At 44.9% G+C, this 22,317-nt stretch overlaps 1 protein-coding gene across 1 annotated transcript in view; it reads left to right on the forward strand.

Moving 5' to 3' along the window:
- WWOX (WW domain containing oxidoreductase) overlaps nt 1–2,044 on the forward strand; it is a 409,787-nt gene extending 407,743 nt beyond the window's left edge. Inside the window, exon 9 of the mRNA XM_026036572.1 lies at nt 1,821–2,044. Coding sequence (XP_025892357.1) covers nt 1,821–2,009 — 189 coding nt within the window. The 3' untranslated portion in view covers nt 2,010–2,044. The remainder of the gene's footprint in view (nt 1–1,820) is intronic.
- Nucleotides 2,045–22,317: the final 20,273 nt, after the last annotated feature.

A 22,317-nucleotide genomic window follows, 5' to 3' on the forward strand; every position in this document is an offset into this window, starting at 1 on the left:
GTAGAAAATGATACTGGTTTAATAATATGTACTACACTAACTTTAAAAATATTTTGGTCTGGTGATAAATATATGCCTTTCAAAATACTTAGCATAGTTTTGGTTTTATCCAAGGCTCTACCTTGTTATGGGAGATTATTTCTAAACTGTGGTGTCATCATTATCAGTTTAATCCCATCTTCTGGGAAAAAAAAAAAAAAAAAAGAAAAAAAGGGGCATATCTTTCAAACAGATATGCCTTTCTTAGTGGCTGCAAAATTGAGAAGCCTCAATTAAGGAAAATTTGGCCTTTTTAGACTGGTTTCTGCCCTCAAAAGAGAAGAAGGCAAAGCAGAGGTCTTCGGGTGGCTGTGCTGTTGCAGGGTGACCCTCTCACAGCACCCCGAGTTTCCTTCGTTATGACCGGGAAAGGTCAGAAAAAATGAACCGAAGGAAAATCACCAGAGACTGAAGCCTATTCTCTTTCCCCCATTAAATTATCCTAATGTGGCAACATCTAATTTCTCTTCGTTTACTTTTTCTATCATACTTGGCAGCCTCTTTATTCTGATTCCTATCAGCTCATAATTAGTTGCCATAGAAAGGACTGCGATGTACATAAATAATCATAAGATGCCAGATAAACTGTATCGGTTTCAAATTAGTGTTGTGCGCGGTGTCTTGCTGGGCGCTCTAACCTATTATTTTTAATTACAGTTTACAAAGCAAACGAGCTCCTTGCCCTTTGTGCGGCTCTCCCGGCCATGCGCTCCCGAGCCCGGCCGGGAAGCGCGGCGTCACCTGCACGTGCCAGGAGCCCCGGCCTCGCTCTCCCCGTTCTGGTTGCAGAAAGTCAGAGAAATCCCTTCCTCCCATTTCAATAGGTACACTAGGTATTAAAGACACACACAAAACAAGAAACAAAAAAAAAGAAGAAAACCGAAAAGAAACAAAATTCTTGCTCCACAGAAGCTTATCTACCCGCTCCATTTCTTAAAGCTCTATAAGACATGAGAAGTGGTTGTTACAGAAGGAGAAAATAAAAAAGAAAGAAAAAAAAACCCTCTGGAAAGCCTTGTGTCTCTGCAAAATAGGAGCAGCGCCCGGGGCCGGCAGCAGAAAAGCTTTCTTGCAAGGTGCTGGTGACAACCGCCACACTAAAATTGTTGGTCGGGGATATATGGGCAGTTTTGGCACAAATCCCAATTGCACTTTACGTAATAGGTCTTAATTGGAGTGCCTAGGTTAATTTTGTACAAGAGGTTTAAATAGGCAAACAAATATTCTATACATATCTCTCTATATATACATGAATATATGCATATGTCAGTATGCAATATCCTTATCAAGATTAGGAAGTGGTAGCACTCAGGAAGTATTTTCAGTGTCATAAAGTAAAACCAGGCAAGTTTTGGGTGCTGCTTTTAAATCTCACTCAGCTTTTCTGTTTGCAGAAGGGACTAGAGGGACTCAGAGGGATTCGGGTCCTCCCTGAACGCCAGCCAAGCTTTTTGCTGTAAAGACGGAGAACAGACACCAGGACTTTGGTTCTGAATTTTCTTTTTTTCTTTCCTTTTTGTTTTAAGAGGTATTTAAAAGAAATGTTAAAAAAAAAAAAAAAAAAACCCTCAAGACTGTGGCTGCAGATTGCAAAAGAGCAAATCAGTGGCCACTGGACAGGAAGGCAGCGTCTTTAGCAGCATCCCTTGTGTTTCAGCATCGCTTGGCAGCTCCAGGGCTTTTCCCGCTGCTTTTACAAGACACATGGCTTCACAGTCAGAAGTACAATGAGAAAAAATATATATATATATATATTTACTTTTTTTTTTTTTTAATTTCAGCAACAAGGAGCTGCCACCACCGTCTACTGCGCCACGGCGCCGGAGCTGGAGGGCCTGGGCGGGATGTACTTCAACAACTGCTGCCGCTGCCCGCCGTCCTCGGAGGCGCAGAGCGCCGAGACGGCCGCCGCGCTCTGGGAGCTGAGCCAGGGGCTGCTGCAGCAGCGCCCCGGATGCCGGGGCCCCTAGTCCCGCCGGGGCCCCTATTCCCACCGGAGCCCCCAGTCCCGCCGGCTCCCCGTGCCCGGCATCCTCGTGCTGCCCCAGCACAGCCGCGCTCAGCGGGAGGACATGTCACCCAGTGCCACGTTTCCTTTTTGTTTCAGCATTTCCTCTAGCTGCCCGGCTCTGAGCATCCATGGGGAGGTGGTTTTTTTTTCCTGCGCGGGTTTTATGGGGTGCGGCAAAGAAAAGGATGGTTAAGCCAAGAAATCAGTCCTGCCCTTGGCTGCTGGCTGCAAATACAGCTGCGCTGTTGAGAAAAAGAAGACGCCTGAACAGAAACAGTAAATTCACAGCTAATTAAATATTTCTGCTTTTTTTTTTCTTTCCCTTAAAAGATTATAATAAAAGATATGTTGTAAACTGTTCCCTCAGTACTGTAGGGTTAAGCAAGATCGTGTTGTCTCCTTAAGAACACACAGGGTGTAATAGGGGGGTTAAGTGATGTTGCCATCCATTTTTCAGTTCACAGTTTTAAGGAGTTCTTTTTTTGTAAAGTTCACAGTTTCTCAGTTGCCCTGAGACTGTATCTTATTCCAAATCATTCAGTTCTTTAAATTTAATAAAACAACATGCTTGTATATAGTCACCTGAAGAGTAAGTTTGTCTCATTTCGGCAAATGTCTTAGTTCCATTTTTTTTTTTTTTTAGAAAAGAAAACTTGAGGAAAAATAAAGAGCTTCTTGTTGATGCCAAGAAAATGCTGTTCTTTTTTTCTTGTTTCTTTCTGAGTTCTTTTTTTTTTTATTATTATTTTGTGCTTTGTAGCTGTCTTCATGTCAGAACGTTGTCCTAAGCCATCACCAGTCCAGCATCGCATTTTCTGTAGATAAAATATAAGCAAATAAATAGAAGACACATTGTTAATATAGCATTATTTGGGCCACCCCCCCCGTTCCATTTATGATTTATTGTTAACAGATTGTCTGCTATAATAGTTCCATTTTGCAATGCGTAATGCATTTGATTAGCTCTTGAATAGGTGTTAAAATCCACGAATGTATTTATCAGGAAGAAGTAGCTGAAGTATCCTCCTATGGAAAAAAACCTCCAGACCTATATCTATGTAAAGAATGGTAATATCACAGTAGAACAGCTCTGTCTTACAGTTATACATGACTTTTTAATTTTTTTTTTTTGTGTTTTATATCTAGTTCTAATTTATGAACAAGATCTTCAGGAGGGATAGACAGATGATGAACTTGCTTCTGCTTTCTTAGTGCATACTCTTATGAGACCTCAGCACCGGAGGAGATTGCCGACCCTGCTGCAAAGGGATCTGCAGGGATTCACTCTTTGCCAGTGCATTTTTAAGGTTAGCACAGCTCTGCATTAGCAGCCCTGGGACTTTATGGAGTTGATCAGGTTCCTCTAGTTCCTATTCCTGGTTAATAAATGTTTATTGACACTAGTGTAGTCGCCTACCAAGATTTTTATTGTCACCATTTTCTCCACCCCCAAATGAAGTGATTTTCCTTCTCCTTTCTCCTTTCCCCTTTCCCCTTTCCTTTTCTCTCCATCATCTCCTCCTCTTTTCTCTTTCTCTCTACATCTCCTCTGTCTAGCTATCCAGCAAAAAGAATTTCCTCTCCGTTTTCTTTCACAATAAACCCCAGCACAGAGCTGCAGAGCATTTGCTTCTATTGGAAACATTTGTGCAAATAATTTCCCACACACAGCTTGGTTGCAGTGCAGGAAGGAGGTATCAGGGACAGTAAAAGAGAAACCAATTGAAAAGAAACAGACTGCAAAACCTCCATTTTAATATCCTGGATGTGCCCAAGTCATTGGCTTTCAAATATATTTTGGTGTAAAAATTGGCACATTTACAGTCAGCCAGATTTATATATTTGACCGGCTTCCATTTTTCCAGTTAGCTTACCTGGAGCAATGTCCCTGTGAACTTCCCTATGAGGCAGTCATTCCAGGCTTCATTAAAGGTAGTTAAGTGAGCCTATGTCTAATATTAAAGCAAACCCATTAACCTCAACCAATATCATATCAGCAAAACAAAAAGACCTGAATAAAGCAAAATAGATCATATATTTATAGTTCCTGGAAAAGATCCAGCTGACTTGCATCAAGCTCCAAACAGACCTAACAAGCCCTTGCTGCTCACCCCATAAGGAAAGGCGTGAATGGAGGGAGGAGGTGTCCAAGACCCTGCAAGAGCCTCCAGCGCTTTGGGAAGCCGAAGATGTGGCCCAGGACGTTTCCTCCCCGCGTGCTCAGGGGCTCTGCGTGTCCCAAAGCCAACAGTTCCCAAAGAAATGGAACGGTTGGTCTTGGTGAAGCTTTTAGGGGGAATGCAGGGGCCATTTCAATGTCCACAAAAGATACCACAACTAGGCCAGGTTCTCTCTTTATCCTTTATCTTCGAATACCCGTAAGACAAACCGCAGCTAGTCTCATGCCAGGTAGGTATTTTTATTCGAGAAAGTCTTTCCAGCAACACTGCAATAATTTGACTTATATCAAGGCTGAATAACTGCTTGTCAGGTGTTAAGCTCATGACCTTTCAAGCCAAACACACTTACACTAACCAGTTTACTATCGGAATGATCAATATCTTGTAAGTGAGAAAGTCTAGACAGATCTTATTTTGTCCTTCGGTATCACTTGTGGCTTTGGAATTGATCATTATATGTGGCTGGGGAAAAATTGCCCATACCGCTCATGTTCTGTATTTATCTTGACAGGGTTCGCTAGGATTATATTTTCATAATCTGAATGGCAGTGGAACAGCTGCTCAAGCTCCACAAGCTCTTCTTATCAGGCTAAATTTAAGCTACAGTAATTACCCTTCTCCTTATGGATCCCTTTTTTTAAACAAGCATGTACTATATGTAGAAATGTGGCGGGGGGGCAGCTTGGGAAATTATGCTAAATTTTGACTCATTTCTTTCCATTTGCAGTGGCCGATGTAGGTTTGCATTTTACCCAAAGGCAAGATCCTGCCTAACTTGGGATGTGCGGGCCCTACACCAGGAGCCTCACCTGTGCGGGGAATATGTTGTTTTATTAGCAGATTTTTTTTTTTTTTTTTTTTTTTTAAGTCAAAGACACCTGAGACTGTGGGTGTCCGAGGAGGCGCAGGAAAGCCAACGCTAATCACAGCACCTTAGAGTTTTGTGGCAGTTTGTCCCAGGGGATCACCAGGATCTTTCTAGCCTTGTTTTTCTACGCAGCTGGGTTTATGTGATCAGCTAGCCAGCCCTCTGCATCCGCGGAGGAGAGCTAATGATGTGCAGCGTGTAAAGCGGTGGCTGCTCTCATCCATCTGTGCCGAGGGGAGGGAACAAGAGGGGGCGAAATCCTGGGAAAGTGGCTTGGACAGCTGGAGATAACGCTGATGGAGTCATCCAGAGGTGGCTGTCAACATAAGCGGTGTTGGCACAGAGCACAAGGGGGTTTGATGGGGGGTGCGGGGTAGGGGGGACGGTTCCTGTGTCCCTGCCCGTGCACTGCCCATAATTCCAGCCCCACGTCCCTCCCTGGCCAGGGAATGTGATTTTAATCAGGTCGTGGCTGGGCGCTGCAGGGAAGGACTGCGGCGAGGCCAAAGCCAGGCACACCGATCCCCTCGCAGGAGCGGCATGAAATGAGAAGCAGTCGTTTTTATTAATTCTGCTGTGTTTTATAGACCTTTTATATGGAACATTACCCATACAACTTCACTATCTATCTAATTAAAAAGGGCTTTTATCAATTTGCTGGGCAGTTGCTTATACAAAAAGAACCAAAAAAAAAAAAGCGCGTGAAAGAAGAAGAACTAATACTATATGTTTTTTGATGCTCAGAAAAATCATCTGTTTTGAAGGGCTGGATCACCCAGTGAGACCACTTTGGGTGGCCATAAGAAACAAGAAGAAGGGAGGGAGGGGAGAGGAAAGGTTCCTGGCCCCCTTGCTCTCTGTGAAGCCTCTGCTTTACATGGTAGACCGGGTTTAACAAGAGTGGAGTCTGCTGAGCCCCCATTGCAGGGACCGAACACCAGCCTTCTAGCTCCCTGCCATCTAGCCTGGACCACAGCATTAATTCAGCTTATGCCTCCAGCCAGGTTTCCAAGCACAGGCACTGGAGACACAGGCGAAATTAATTTATTAAAAAGCAATAGCTTGATAATGCCTGTGATGATAGAATAAATGAATCTATTCAATATCTTATAGAACAGTTGGCAATCACATAATAGAGCATTCATTGTCAATTTAGTAGCTTGTCTCATTATACTCTGCAAATAGTAGTAAAATGGTGTATTATTCATGAACCAACATGCTTTAATTACTTTTAGTGCACATTTATTTTTTCAAACATAATATGAGTTAGATTCATCTGTAATTGTAACCCATTTTATGAATCCTGAAATTTCCTGAGATTACAGCAATCCAATGCTGGAAAGTTTGTAACATCTCCATGCAGTAGGATAGTACAGCCTAAAAAAAAGCCACTTTCCAATATCCAAGTTGGATTATAGCTGATAATATTTAAGTTAATATGATATTGCTATTTGACACTTCCATTGGCTATAATTCCATGTTTCATCATCTGCTAGGGATTTGGTTTTTTTGCCATAAAGCAAATCCTTAAGCCTAATATAGTTTACTTGTTAACTTTACAAGGAGACATCATCTTGTTACCACGCCCGCCTTCCCTGGCTCCCCACACTTTGGCTTAATGTGCTATGAAGGGCTCACATACATACACCCAAGGTCAGAGAAAGTCCACTGCTCTTTTCAGTTAAACTATTTGCAAAGATTTATAACTAATAAACTGATCTTGCTTATAATAACAGATTTCCTGAAGTCAGTCTTGCCTGTACAAAGCATAATGTTGCAGCACATTGTTGGTATTTCTGTGTGCATGGGGAAAAAAAAAAAAGCACAGTAAAATAAGATGACTTAAAAATGCAATTAAAGTGTAAATCTTTACACCCATTAACATTTAGGGTCCATTAGATTACTTTGTCTTTTACAATATTAAATGCTAAGATGTTTTGCTTTTGTTCTGTAACAGTATATTCTAGTTCTATTTATAATACGAATGTAATTTAGCTACCAGTAAATCTTGGGTTTAATTGGTTATTAAGTATGTCATAAATTTCAGGTCCGGGACTGCTTTTTCTGCTCCCTGTTCATCTCTCCAGCTCTGTGCTCGGTGGGTCAGACCCGGAGGTTAGCAGGGGCCACTCACCCTCATAAATACTGAGCCTTGGGGCTAAGCCCAGGTAGACCTGGAGCCCAGAGGGAAAAATCCAGGCTTGTTCCCGCTCCAAAGGGGCTCGGTGGCCGCACCACAGCAGCATGATTAGGCCTCGTCCCCCCAGGCCTCAGTAAGCACAGCTTAGGCGAGCTTTTATTGGTCACCGAGGATGAGTTTCTCAGGTTTTCCAGACTCCAGAAGTGGGGTAATAGCATTGCGAGGGCATGGCCCAGTTTCCTCTGTAATCCTCCTCTCCGCTCCCACTCATAACCTGGAGCCGTGACTGCTTAATCCTTAATTCCGGCCACAATTAACATCTCATATTCGGGAGGGCTTCCTTGAGATGTGAAAGGAAATCTGTCCCCAGCTAGGTCAGCCCTAGCCGGTCTCTTTACTAACTGGGCTGAGCTCCTGCTCGGAACGGCAACACCTCATTGAACAGGGCATTAGAGCGGAGAAGCTGCCAGCGGGGCCGGTCCCGTGCAGCATCCCGGCAATTAGAGCCCGCAAGGATGCGAGCGCACATGTTCAGAGTCGCTAATTACCTATTTGGACAATTCTACAGGTATTTATACAAAGCTACGCCAGCCTCCTCGGCTAAGGCACTGCCAAGTCGTCCCGAGGAGCCTGTGACAGAAATTATACGGAAAAAAAAAAAGACCTAATGTAGACAAATTGAAAAAAAAATAAAATAAGTTCGAATCCTTTGCCTGAGCTTTGAATTTCACTGTGTGAATTGCCTATGGCCGACTCAAATTGAACAGACTTTAACAAATACAGAAAATAGCCAGCTTGGTTCAGCTTCAAAAATACATAAAATGGATTGAATAACCCATCCATGATGATCAATTGAACTGCACTTCATACAGCGTGTATTGGCAAATTGGTCAGTTAGTCATACAAATACATTTATTTTAGCCCTTGAACAAGTAAAAAAATACAAAAAAAAAAGAAAAGAAATATATTTTTCCCAGCACCAGTCTTTGCCTCAGTGACTGTATTGGCTGATTAATCCATATTTTTCCTGCACTTTGAATGAAATACAATAGTTCTGGCTGAATAGCCTGATTAGTCTTAATTTCCTAATTTTTGTATTAGACTCCTGGTTTTCAAACTGTTTGGCAATTTAGAGCCCTCAAATACTTTCCAAATTGCAGAACAATTGTTCCCATGGATAGTGCAATTCCTGAACATGAGCATCTTGAGCACAGATAGATAGCTGCAGATTTTTCTGTTTCACAGCCTCCGTATATATACATATCTCTCTATACACATATATGTGTGTATACACACCAGATGTATTCATATGCATGCCCACAGAGAAATATATATTATTGCAATTTTTTTTTTTTTTTTTTTGGTCAAATTCAGGCTGAGCACAGCTCAGGTCAAGGGCTCCCTCCTGAATCTGTTCCCCTTTGCTTTGAACCATCTGTTACAGACTTCCTAGCAACATGCAAAGCATGCACTTGCTAGCAAATGGATTTCCTAAATAACTCCTAAAATAACCTGCCCATAGTTAAATTCCCAGCCACTGTTAACTTTCTGGACTCACATGTGCGACCACTGCAAAATTTATTTGCAAACCCCTGCCTTAAAGTATGTACTTTACTTCTTATATCGCTGCACATTGTCACGGCTTATTAAGACAGCAAATACAGACAGAAACTGGTATAGAGCACTAACCACCAGGAAAATTAATGCTTCAGATGCTGTTGACTGCCACAAGTTACGAGGCAGTGGCATTGGCTTGCCAAATTTTGGAAGTCCCACTGTATCTGCAAAAGGCCACGACTGAAATGACCACAAACACAAGCAACACCATCATGCAGGAAACGGCTCGAGATGCTTTCAGACTTTTACTGGACTCCTAAGAACATCTCCCAGTCCTCCTTAAAATGCCTCCTTGGCTCCTGGTATCTGTTAACAGACTAGATATACCTTCCCGGCCTGGATGCGTCTGGAGGTCGCCGTTCCAGCCGTCCCGGCTATCTTTATTGTCCCAACTCGCTTTTGTGCCAAGAACAACATTTCTGCACCTTCCCCATCCGTGCGCAGCCCGAGCGGCAGGGGAGCGGGACCCCAGACACTCTGGCTGGATGGGAAAGGGACTGCAGGGCAGGATCAGGCTCTGCAACACAGTTCGGTGGAAGAACCCCATGGGCTGCCCTGCAAAACCCTCTTGCCCATCTGGGTGAGTTTCTGCTCCATCTGTGATGACCAGGGAATATTATCCCTGTTATCTGCATCCTACCAGTCCAACACACCAGCAGCCAGGGAGGAGATTCAGAACTTGGCAAAATCCACCCAAAAATGATTTGAAAACATCTCCACATATGCAGCCAATGGCAAGTTACAGACTCTGGGGATGCCAGGTATCGCCACGGTCTTCATCACGGCTCGGACACCCATGGAAGAACCCTGTAATTGCTCTGAGATTACAGGCTAATTATTATATAATTGTATACAGTTATTTATTGATGCAAGAGGTCAAATTTAGAGCAATGCCATAAATTTACAAATCAGGAGCTTTATTTTAAAATCTTTGACTGTGTGGCCTCTGATCTTTGAACTGTTTGGCAACTTCAAGCATCATTACCCCGTAATGTGCCAGCATGTGCAATTAGTACGAGTGCAATTACATATGGTGCAGCATTTGTAAAATGTTTAATACAACTGGTCCGTGGGTTTGTATGCCCTGAATAAAAATGAAAGACGGGTTTAATTATTGATTTCAAAGAAATGCTCTTAATATTCTGATACTGATGCAGCTAAACATCAAACAGTGTAAATATAACATGAACGTATACAGCTATTAAGCTAAACTGTGACGCTGTCCATCCATCTTTGCTTTCTCCATTGCACCTACTCGAATAGCATGCAAGCCATGTGATTTATTTAGTTAGTTTATTTAGAATTAAATAATAAATAAAAAGACACCTCTCCATGGCTCTAGGCACCCTAATGTGCCATTAATACCGCACCGCTGTCGCAGTCACATTAACTGTGCTGCATTTCCATCCTGCTGCCCACAGCCCTCTCGTGTCTCAGATGGAATTCTGTGCATCCCAGAAAGTGGCCACCTATATTTTTATCTGTCTGCCTCGCTGGCTAAAAAAAGGTCATTGTTCTCTTTTTTCTTTTCTTTTTAAATTCTTTTTTTTTTTTTTTAATTTTTTGCACAGGTGTTTCACTGTAGTTTGTCACAACCAACAACATAACTGAACGGATAACGTCTCAAGTGAAATGAAATGGAAATCGCATCTGTCTGCAAAAATCAATTTAGAAACCTAAATACCTACCCCTTCTCAAGCTCAGACAAAGGGTATTGCTAAAACCCTCAGAGTGTAAAAAGAAGAGAAAAATACCTGGATGTTAGCTCTCATCCATCAACCAGAAAAAGCCAGAGCCAGACGAAGAGCCTAAGCGAACTTCAGATTGAAGTGGACAGGAGGCAGGCTACAGCATCTGATGTGCCTGGGTTACTTTATTATTAATCTCTTCTTGTTTCCATTTATTTTAATGATTATAGCCAAGAATGTCTCATTTGCGAAGGCCACTTTTTCTTTTTTTTTTTTTTTTTTTAAACAAGTTCTTTAGGATGCGTTTCAAACCCACTGTTTTGCTTTAGGGCTATCAGCAGAGGCGACGCTGCCTTTCCACAGCTTCACCCGCTCCTTCCCTATTGTCCGTGTTGAAGCCACCAAAGCGAGCGGGAGAGCAAACCAGCAACCCTCTCTCCAGAAATTTCTAATTTCCTCACTTTTACCATCAAATCAGTCTGTATTGTTCCCCACCTCCTCCCCAAAATACAGTTCCAGCAGCTGAGTGAATTTTCCTAAATGAGATGTACCTAATTAGTAGCTAGTCAGAGACTTGCTGATATAGCAGATTTTCCACCCTTTGTTTATTACCCAGCACATGAACGCATTTTTACATGTAAATATACACTTTTCATTAAAAGCACAGTCTCCTCTGCTGTTTCCACCACTTTGCTCTACCAGAAAAGCAATGTAGCTCATCTTATTTATTCTTCCAGCCAAAAGGAAAATCACTTGCATTATTATATTAACAACGCAGTTTCAAGCAGCTAATGAATGATTTGCCGCAGTTGTTAGAGTTGCAGTGAGTGGCGAGGATCCATGGCAGGAGCCTGGGGAACCTTTTCCCTCCAAGAACTTTGCAGTTACTCAGTGAACAGAGCCCAATCCAGTTCAACTTGGCACAGGAGGGCCGGGGTAACATGAGGAGCAAGATGCTGGATAGCACATTAGGGATGGGGCAGGTTCCAGGTCTCCACAAGCTCACAGGGTTCCCCACTGGCACATGGTAACTCCTTAGAGCCCCCAGACTCCAAGGTTAGTCCCTTGCAGTACTTCCTCCCAAACTTTTTTTCCCAAATACCACAAAGGTTGCTCTGGAAGAGAGTCTTTGGAGGCCTTAGAGGACTTTAATGCATCTTTAAGGTCTGCAAAGTTAGTAACACCTGAACATTACTGACACCTATTAATGAGGTAGAAGGTACTCCCCACATGTCACCCCCGCCATTAAATTTTTACGCTTCCTGTTCAGAAATAACTTTTTTCTTTGTCCAACCTGGCAGCTTCACATGCACAGGACAATGTTCCCATGCTGAGAGAGCCCCAGATGGCCTGAGGGGCAGCCCTGGTGCTGCATCAGCTGCCCCGATGGGCAGGATGCTGCAGCATGGGCAGCAGCTCTGCGAGCGGGCCCGGAGCTGCAGAGCACAGGCAGATTTACGGCTGTGGAAAGCTACAGAGAGCTCTGTGTGAGGAGCAGGAGGCGAGAGGCAGCCCCACGGCCATGGGTCATTGGGCACAGGGCGAGGGAGATGGCCAACATACGGGTGAAGCAGCCCAAGGTGAAGGATAAGCGCAATCCATCACGTGCCTCAGCCCCTGGCTTTGCCGCTTATCATGGGGCTGTCACCACCACCACATGTACACACAGGTGCACATGCAACGGTGATGAGAAGGACCACGCTAGCTTCTAAGTTATAAAAACACACGAGGGTGGGTTGGCTTTTAACTGCATTGGCTATGAAGAGTTCACTGAATGTTTTAGTCACTTTGTAGACTGGTAAACGTTTTTTAAAAAAACAGACCATGGGTTTGGCAAAGCCTTGCGATAGTGCCTTTAGTCCTAAAATAATCTGCCCAACACACCTCACATCAGCTGCAATGAAAGTCTTAAAGCACAAGCTTTACAAGTCCCAGGCCTGGCCAGGCTCATCTGAGAACCCGTCACGACATACAGACATCAGGCAAAGTGTGAGGAAGATGAGAAACTGCCCGTTTTCAGCGCTGCAAACACCATGGTGCCTACAGAGGCTGGAGCCACCGGCTGTGCGTGCCGCCCTCCAGCTCGGTGCAGAGCGCGGCAGGTTTGGATGGGCGCTCGCTGCCACCGAGCACCCGCTCGGCTCGTTAGCGGTGCGGTGCTGTGGATGTGCGCAGCGCCAGCCCGGTGCTAAGTTATTTGTAGTTATTTGTTTCCTCCCCAGCATTTAGCCCGTTGGTGGCTGCTGACCGCTGCCGGCGGCAAGGCGAGCAGCCGCTCAGCCCTTGAGCCAGACGTGGCCGTGCTGCCCCACGGCAGCCGAGCCCGGGCTGCCATTCTGGGACCATGCAGGCTCTGCTCTGGGCCCTTTCGGGCTCTGATCAAGAGCTGGAGGATGCTGCAACCAACTCTGTTCCTCTTATCATCGAGATACCTCTCATGGGATCTGATGGACTTGCTAAAAATCACCCTGAGGAGGCTAGGCTGGTCCTGGCAGCCGTACAGACCTGTGCAAAAAAAGGTATCTCATCCTGGCTGTCCCCAGGGCCACCCACTCCAGCAGCTCCAGCCCTGCCTGTGGCACCTTGGTGTCCTCCTCTGCCTTGCTGCCTCCCGTGCAGGCTCTTGGGGAGGCGGCAGGAGCAGCCTGGAAGAGGATGGGTGCAGCGGGAAGGGCGGTGGGCGCTGCTGGGGCCTGTCCCGGACACAGCAGAGCACAGCTCCAGCTTCTTCATCCGGACACACCAAGACTGCAATCTGCAGGACCCCCATCTCCCTTTATCTTGTTTGTGCATTACCCCTGTGATAAGAAGGTACAAAATCCACGTTCCTCCACAGACCAGCCTGGGACAACCAGAGGGTTTGGTCCGGGAAGGCTGGTGCTGGACCTGCTGTGGATGTCCTGATTCTACAAGACACACTCACCCACTTCCCCTCCCGGCCGCAGGGCTAACGTTCCTCCAGCCCCTCGGAAACAACACGCTCCTTGCAGGGCTCCGCTTCTCATTCCCAACCTTTGGGGGGGTTACTTGGTGACCAGTCTCCAGTGCAGGCACGAAAATATACGTATCTGGGCATTTTCCTCCTTGTCTTTATTTCTGTTTAACTTAGATGCTGACCCAAACTGTCCTAATTAGCAAGATTCAAAACTAAGCTTAAAAAATGATAATGAGTTTACTGATTATCAGGTATGAAAATAAGGTCAGTTGAAAACACATCAGTGCTTTAATTAAACCTCAGTGAAACAGAGAGCGAGGAGAATGACTATTAATGGCTCCTATTTTTGCTAAACTTCTCTTCTGTGGCCTGTTCCTTCAAGGTAGGGACTGTCCCCATTTGTCACACTTCCGTTCATGTAAATCTCCTGAGTGAGGCCAGCACTCACTCACCTACACGGCTCTGCAGAGTGGTGGCAAGGCAGTGTCTTCCTCATGCCCACGGACAGCCTTACTCTTTATTTCAGAGCAAGCTGTCATCAGGCAGCAGCACGCCTTTGACTTCGGCTTCTGCACGCTGATTTGCTTTGCATATGCAATGTCTGAATGCTCTTTAGCTGTGCTTGCTCAGAAGCCCGCCTCGGCTCACACTTGGGGACTTTCTGGGCTGAAGACTGCACCCCTGCGCTGTAGTTCATGTCCTTTCACGCCCATTTACTACTAGGTCCTTTGGCACAGAGCTTATGCACACTTCTGGCTCCGGTGGCCTCCCATGCCAATGCACTGCACACGTTCAAATTGCTTCCTCTACTTTCCTTACAGAAGCCAAACAGAGAAATCAGCAATGGAACAGTCTTGTTTGTTTGTTTTGGTTTTGCTTTCATTCCTCCCCTAACAATTCTGAGGCTTTGCTGGCAGACTTGGCAGCCCATGGCTTGCTTTCGAGGTGGAGGCAGGTGGAGGCAGGAAATCCCGTACACGCAGCAGCGTGTGGGATTTCTAACTATCTGAACTTTGTCCTATGTCTGTCCTTATCTCTGCCTGCCAGCAAGAGTGTCCTTCGTGATGACACAGAGAAACCTCTAACTCACCTACATTTGCAAAATACCTGGAGCCTCACCACAAACAGCTAGCTGCAAGACCTTAGCTCAGACCACCAGGATGGAGATCACTCTCTGGAAGGCAACCTCATTTCTGTGTGCTGGCAGCGCATGGGGCTGGAGCTCCTTGCTCTGCTTAGTCCCAGGTCCACCATGCCCTGCTGGTCCGAGGAAAAGAGAGACGCTAGGAAAAGGTTGAAATAATTCCAGTTGATACCAGGAGGTGAACTGGACTGGACTGGAGTAGCTCTCCTGACGTGCACATGCCAGGCAGTCAGGCCATCAGGAAAATATGCACAAGGAGCTTTTTGTGAGCAGATTTTCATTTTTTTTCCATTCAGCAAGCTAATCTGAGAGTGTATATACAACAGTGTATGTTAAACATAGAGTCATAATAACAAATGAATAAAATGTACGGCTTGCTAATCAATAACAGGGTCTACAGCATCCATGGTGGTGGGGTGAAGAAGGCAGGCCCTGTTAATGGCACGGTGGCATTTTAAAGCCATCTTCCTGCAGTGTGTGTTCATTTTCATTAGGAAATGCAGTTCTGGACAACAGATGAGCCCCATGCAGGCCAAGCTGTGCTTGCTCCCCACACGTCCTCCTGACCCACCAGCTACAAAATGTGACACCGAGCTCCGAGAAACCACATTTCAGCGACACAAACTGGGCACCAAAAGCAGATGGAAACTTTTAACCTTCACTGCGACGTGCCTCACTTCCTCAGCTGTGAGGCTAATCTCTCCTCCTCTCACGAGAAGGTGAGGTGCCCGCAGAGCCACGCGTGCGGTGGAGAGCAAGCACATTGCCCCGCCAGCCCCGTGGTGCTTGCACTTCCCCTCTGTGTGTTGGCCTCATATTGAGCAATAAGGCCACATTTTTTTCAGTACAGATACTACAACATATATGAAATGGGACCAGAATTCCTAAGGACAAAGGCAGCTGCCTGAAATAGCTGATCAATCTATGTATCCATCTCAACATCATGGATAGACATCCAGTCTGTGGTATCTCTATGGGCTGTGGAATTACTTTAAAACAAAGGCAGCACCTCATACAGTCTTCAGGGGTTTCATACCTTGGCAACCTGACCTATAGAAAATTAGGTCCCTCATTAAAAAGTTTTCCTTGTGGTTTTTTTTTTCTTTTTTTTTTCAAACACATTGCTTTTTGTTCCTTTTGTCAGCTAGACAGAGTGGGTGTCAGATCTGCTGCGAGCTGTAATAGGTGAGCACACACCGGCTAACTTTTCTATGGCATGGGGATGATCCTGTGAAGTATGATGTGCCTTCAAGGTCCACTAAAATCAATGGGGTTGAAGAGCTCCATATCCTTGAAGGGCTGGGCCCCAAGGGATGGCTTCTTTCGGATTCACTGATTCTGAAGCTGGGCAAAATAAAATATTTAAAGCAGCCTGACATGCAGAGGCTAAATTCATCTCCTTTTGTGCTGAAACATAATTTTTTTAATATGCCCTGAGCACACTGTGAAAACAACTTTCCTACATGCTTCCTAAGTGTTTGCTTTCTGTGTTAATCAGTCACAAACACTATGCCTGATATGGCCCCAAAGCATAAGGAAAGTTTGAGCTCTATAAAGTAATTTTTTTAAAAAATAAGAATTGTTTGAGGATCAAAAGTCTATCGGGAACACATGATGGGAAAGGGTTACTATAGGGACATACATCAGCAGTATGTACTTTACATTCTTAGTTCACTGGTTTCTACAGCAGTTCTTGTTCACAGTAATGTGAGGTAGTTAATATGGGAACCTGAACACCACTGGACTGATAAGCCCTCGTACTGACTTGCAAAAGTAATTTTCAGTAATCTTTGAGGAGAAAAATTACATTTAGTCAGGGAAAAAAAAGAAAAAAAAAAAAAGCTAAGCCATTCGTGCATCCTATTTTATTGAGTATGCAAGTAATAGACTATGCAGAAATAGAACTTTTGATCCGTGAGGTTGTGCATGAGGACAAACTGCTGCTCAGTTATTGTGAGAAAGTTAGACTTCAGAAGAGAAAAGTTTTACAGTATTTTTCCAAAATCTTGTTTGAACATGAGATACCATTTAAAGGAAAACTTCCACCGGAAAGGTTGGGAGCAATTGGCCATGAGGCCGCTGTGCTGATCATCTGGCCCACACCGATTCGTGATCTCAGGCTCCTTGCTCATCTATCACACTCCTCCCGTCTCAGTCATTGCCAAACTAACTTAGCATTGTGCATCTGCGAGGTAACGTTGCTGCTGAAACGCTAAATGAACGGGACTGCCAGTGCCCCCTCTACCCTGGTGTTGCCTCACGCCCAAGCTAAGCCAACAACTAACACTCAAGTGTCAATCATTTCAAGTTTCTTGGCATAAAGAAGGTTCAGCTCCCACTTGTGTCAAATGTTTACGGGCTGCCTTTGAAGCCCTGAATCTCCTCAGTTCTGCAGCGCACTGTGCACTATTCATGCCCACTGCCTTGCCTCTAACAAAAGTCTCTCCCACCTGAATAAGTAACTACAAGGTAAGAGCTTCCTTCTTCTGCTAGAAATGAACTTTATAGGGTTGAAAACCGATAAAGACCAAAACTTCGTCAGAGCAACCCAGCAGAAACGCACGGGAGCATCCTCGGACTCCTGTGGGCTTTGAAGCCCAGAGAGGCCCATTTCAGAGATCAATTACGTATTTCAGTTTACATATTTCACAGAGGGAGCTCCGCAGCACCTTGCCCAGCTGCAAGGATGAGCTGCAGAGCCTTAAGACTTAGGACTGCGTGTTCTTATGCAGTACATGGCAAAACTCTTGAGTCGGAGTATCAAACACCACCAGCCTGAGACAGGAAGAGATCTGAAACATGCCCAAAATTAATAAATAAGAAAAGAAAGTCTTTGCATATTTGCTGTAAGTCATTATTCAAGCTTTCCAGCTCCCCACCTCTCACAACCCTGCTCTGAGCAAAACTCTTACACTAATCATCTTCCTCGATCATTATGCAATATCGCTTAGGGTAAAGGAAGTTTCCTTGCTTCTTTCTAAATATATACTTCTGCGGTTAGAGAATTAGAGAAATGACATGGCTGACCTTCCTAAATGTGAAGGCCTCTTTTGGGGAAGCACACAAGTCATCTGCTGCAGCAGCCCCTTATCGCTTTGTGGTAGGCAACTGCAAAACGCCTTTCCTCGCCATAGTCATGTTGGGTTTAAATTGAGCTAGACAAGAGAACCACAAAAAGGGCTTGTGGTAGCCGGGCTGTTAAGCGCACGGGCCCTGGCACTGGAGCACTCGTTGTTAAAGCAGTAATTTGTCAAGGAAAAGGGAGCTGAATCGCCTGCAATGTGATGGTCACGTGTAGCACATGAAGAAACTCCTCGGTGACCATTTTAAGCTCGGTCCCCCCTCGCCGTGCCGCGGGAGCCAGCGCTGTGTCAGACTTTCCATTAATGCCTCTGTTTTTGCAGGGGATGTAAAAATGTGCTCGAGGCAAAAACTGGTGGCTCGGTGGCAGAGCTAACTTTTCTTTTTATACACACTCATTTGCCGAGCAGTGATTTATAATAGTTTTGGTACAGATCTGTACATAGATGGAGCTGGGGAGAGGGACGGACGCGCGGTGTTGCCCTCCGTGCTGAGGAGCACAGGCTGTGCAGGGAGAGGGACAAGGTCTCCAGCAAGGGGCACGTGGCATGTCCAGGACCCAGCACTGCTGCCTAAGGACAAACTGGCCAAGCCTGGGCCACTTTTCTGCTTAGAGGGCAGCCTGGGAGAAAAAGAATTGAGGATCTGGTTATCCAGATGTACATCCCAGCTCCTTAGACCCCCTGAGCTCCATCTTCACGTGCTTCAGAAAAGGGCGGTGATGACTAAAAATATTCCCCCATTGATTTCTTCCCTGTGTGGGTTTGCACTTGCCTGATTTGCTGCAGTTCCCACTCACAAGAGCTCAAGGGGCAGCCTGGCAAGAATTGCATGGAAATTCCTCATAATAAACCTTGAGGGGCAAATGTCAGAGGCCCTTGAAATGGAGCATCATGCGAAGGAGCGGATTCTTGGCCTTGCACTAGCCACCTAGCAGACAGGGTCATGCAAGCATCCCTCCCACAAGGACAACTGGAGGAGCATGTGGTGTCCCCCAGTAACTCCTCTTAGTCCTTCATTCAGGAGTTAGCACACCCTGTGCATCCCTTAATATAGTTTCCTCAGTAAGAAAATATTGTCTTTTACAGCAGTGCCTTTAATTACTGCAGCCAAGTGCCAGCAACCAGACCTAGATTTGCAAGGACAGAGTATGGCTGCTTTCCCCTTCTAACCTACCTCGGTCTGTATCTCAGATGTTGAATCATATGTCCTTTCCCTAAGCGACATGCTAGCCCACATTGTACTACATCATCTGAGGTTATTTTCCCTCAAAATATTTTCCATACAAAGCAAAATACAATTATTCTTAACCATTTTCAGAAAAAAAAAAAAAAGGTTTCTTTTTTCCTTTGCTCTTTCACGAAAATAGGCTCCTAGCAGGCATTTATCATGATAGCAAAATTAGCCAGTACCTTTAATATTTGCAGCACAGAAAATCACTTCATCAGCTACACAATTTGAGCTTACTGGATAAGACTTTTAAGAAAAAATGAGAATGAAACCAAGAGCAACCATTTCTTTCCCCCTTGTCCCTCCAAGGCACCAAAGTTCAAGGTATTTATTTCTTTCCTTGTATACTGAGACGCCTGTGATGGTGGTTAATTGAGCGCTAAAACCCTGTGTGACTGCAGTTTCACTAAGATGCTGCATTGTATATTTTTTTTTTTAACTTCCAACCCCAAACTGCTACAAGGCAAAACAGGGCAGGAGCGGCTTCGATGAGGGGAGAAATGATTTTGTGAAAGTGTCTGGGCTTTGCAGAGCAGGCTGGAGGGAGCAGCCCAGCGCCCGAGTGCCACGCGAGTCCCTGCTGTGGTCCAGCTGGATGCCAGAATTATCCCACAAGGCTGGGAAGAGTCGACCCCACGAGGGCACCAAGATGTGGGCCAGATGCTCCGCAGCTCTTTGGGATTTTGCCATTGGGGGAGCTGTGGGAGCCGAAGCTACCCAGACTCAAAGGTGGTGGAGATGCCAACAGGAGTCAATTTCCTGACACATGTAGCCACACTGAGGTGACTCAGACCAAGCACAGATGTCCTTCCATAGCCCTTCCACACTCCAGTTTAAAGCTGAAAATGTAACAGCATCACTCTACTTTAAGCATGGAAATACATAAAGTGAAAAAACTCTCTGTGTGAGAATCCCTGGCTAAATGTCCATAGGTTCCCACAACAAGAGGGTTTTATTTGTAGCTTATAAAATGCTCAAGGATGAAAGGTGCTATCTGCTTGCAAAATGCTTCCCTCTTCCACAAAATGGGCATGGGTACAAGCTCAAATGTCCCCATGAGCACAGGGTGCACCACAGATCAGTTACAGGTCAGCACAGGCACTAGGCATTAATGAAATCATGAATAATTAATAAATAAGATATCTCCAAAAACTTTACCCTCATCCAATTTTTAATCTCCTTTTCTTGCAAATAAGTCCACAGTTGAATGCTGTAAAAATTACTTTTTTTCTTCAAGGGTCTCTGATTACCTACTTAGTGTTTTTCCAGCAGTTGATGTAACTGGCTGTGGCTCTAGAAGATAGCGCAGCCTTTGATCATCTCAGTTCCTTCATTATTACCTGAGGGAGCTATCAGGAACTCTCTCTCATGTCCAAAAGTTATGTAGCCTCTCTTCTTGCATTTTTCTTGTGCAGAGAATTAATTTTTAAAATTATTCATATTAGTTCAGAAGAAGCATTGGTGCTACTTGGCTAAGGTTTCCCCTGAGCTATGTCAGCTCACAACTTTGCAGGGTGTTCAAAATGTACATCTCCTGCAGCACATCTTCTCTGAGACAAAAGCACAAAGTTTTCCTTACATCTGGAGAGATTCAGACACTGGCCCCAAATTTGTGAATTTTCAACTCCCTGAATGACTGCAGAACATAGCTAGGTAAGACATTTGGCTCCTCTGTCCCCTCAGCCAGTCCACCTAGCACCTTCTGCAAAGGTCCCCGGGATGGATCCTGCCAGCCCCGTCACGGCACTTCACTCACTAAAGGAAAGCCTGTTGCTACCACTGGTACGACCAGCTGCTCCCCAGTACATTGCTTTGGCAGTCTGAACTACACTGGAAGCAAAGACCAGTTATAGGATGCTTTCTCTAGCGCCTATAGACTGGTCATGATTAGAGTCAAACATTTGCATCTTCCTATTTTAGGACAGAGGATATAAAGGATGAAGTTTCTGGATTTCATTGCAAGGTTTGGAGGAGATAAATTCCTTCTCATCCAACTGTGTGTGATCAGCCCCATGGGGCTGCTATAGCAAACATTCATCTACCAGATCAAACTCACGACATTTGTGCTGCACTTTCAGTGCTATTCCTTCAGCTACTAAAAACTACAGGCTTTTCCCCAGAACCCTCCTCCCTCAGCTCCTATTATCAGCTCACTCCCGAACTGCCTGATGACCATTTCCTGCGTGAGGCAGCTCTGCCGGCACTTGTTTCTACACGGTGCATCGCTCCAATGGGCACACTTTTTCCTCTGGTACCTGCCAGTTTCAGTGCAGGCCTCAGAGCCCTGCGTTTGCTCCCCAGCCCCAGCAGACCTCGAGTCACACACTTGCTCTGAGCCTCCTCCTCCTCGCAGCGTGGCAGCACGACACACGATGGGCTCCACTTTGCCTCCCGCGTGGCAGCCTCTCGCTGTCCCTCCTGCAGCCTCCTCCACCTCTTGCTTCTTCTTGCCTCAACCTTCCATCTACACAGTAATTTGCAAGGACTTGGGCCTCCTGAGGCTCTCAAGTTAGACTAATAAATAATAAAAGATTAAAATGGCTTGGTACACGGCTAAGCAAGCCCAGTTTTGTTTCTCAGCAGGTTTGTGTGAGCTGTGTTTGGTTTCAGTTCACATGGGTTCTTTCACCTTCTGAGTTTCTCTTTGACTTTCAGGTTTCTGCCTATTTTCCACCTGAAGCCCAAAGAAAAAAAAAATCCACCCGGTCTGCTCAAAAGCTGCACCATTTTTTTAAAACTAACCCTGCTCAGTTCTAGATCAGGACCATTTCCGATTTGACGGCTCTTTTTTTATTCAGTAGTCAATGTTCTGCTCTGACTCTTCCCATTAAAAGCAGTTATTGTGCTCAAAGCACGTGGATGCTAGCGCACATACCTGCGTGGTACCAAACATCAGCACATCATTACTTACAAGTAAAACCAGACCATGAGCAAAAACAGAATTACCAAAAGTCATCCTAGAAATGAAACAATTACAATGGGTAGTGGGACACTTTATAACCTCATGCTGAGGTTTTTCTTCCATGCAATAGATTTCATTATCCTAATAAATAGTCAATCAACATCAATATAGAGACCAAAGTGAAAGCTCGGCTTGGCGCAACTGTTGTCCTTGGTGTAGTTTCATTTCATTTTAATTCTGTGCCAATGTTTAATGCAGTTACTACTGTTCCGCACCCAGTTAAGTGTAGGTAAAAACTATGAAGCATAATTAATTGCCCATTAATGAGTTTTTGCAAAGGATGGGACTCTAAATGCTAATCTGAGCTTCAGAAAGAATGCCAAATGATATCCACACTGCTTACCTGTTTCTCCCTGATTTCTCTTTAGCATGAGAAGAACTGATAGGAAGAATTTGGCTTTAATGTTAATTAATGCCTTCAA

This window comes from Nothoprocta perdicaria, unplaced genomic scaffold, assembly GCF_003342845.1.
Source record: "Nothoprocta perdicaria isolate Ctin4 unplaced genomic scaffold, notPer1 scaffold_18, whole genome shotgun sequence".
Lineage (NCBI taxonomy): Eukaryota > Metazoa > Chordata > Aves > Tinamiformes > Tinamidae > Nothoprocta > Nothoprocta perdicaria.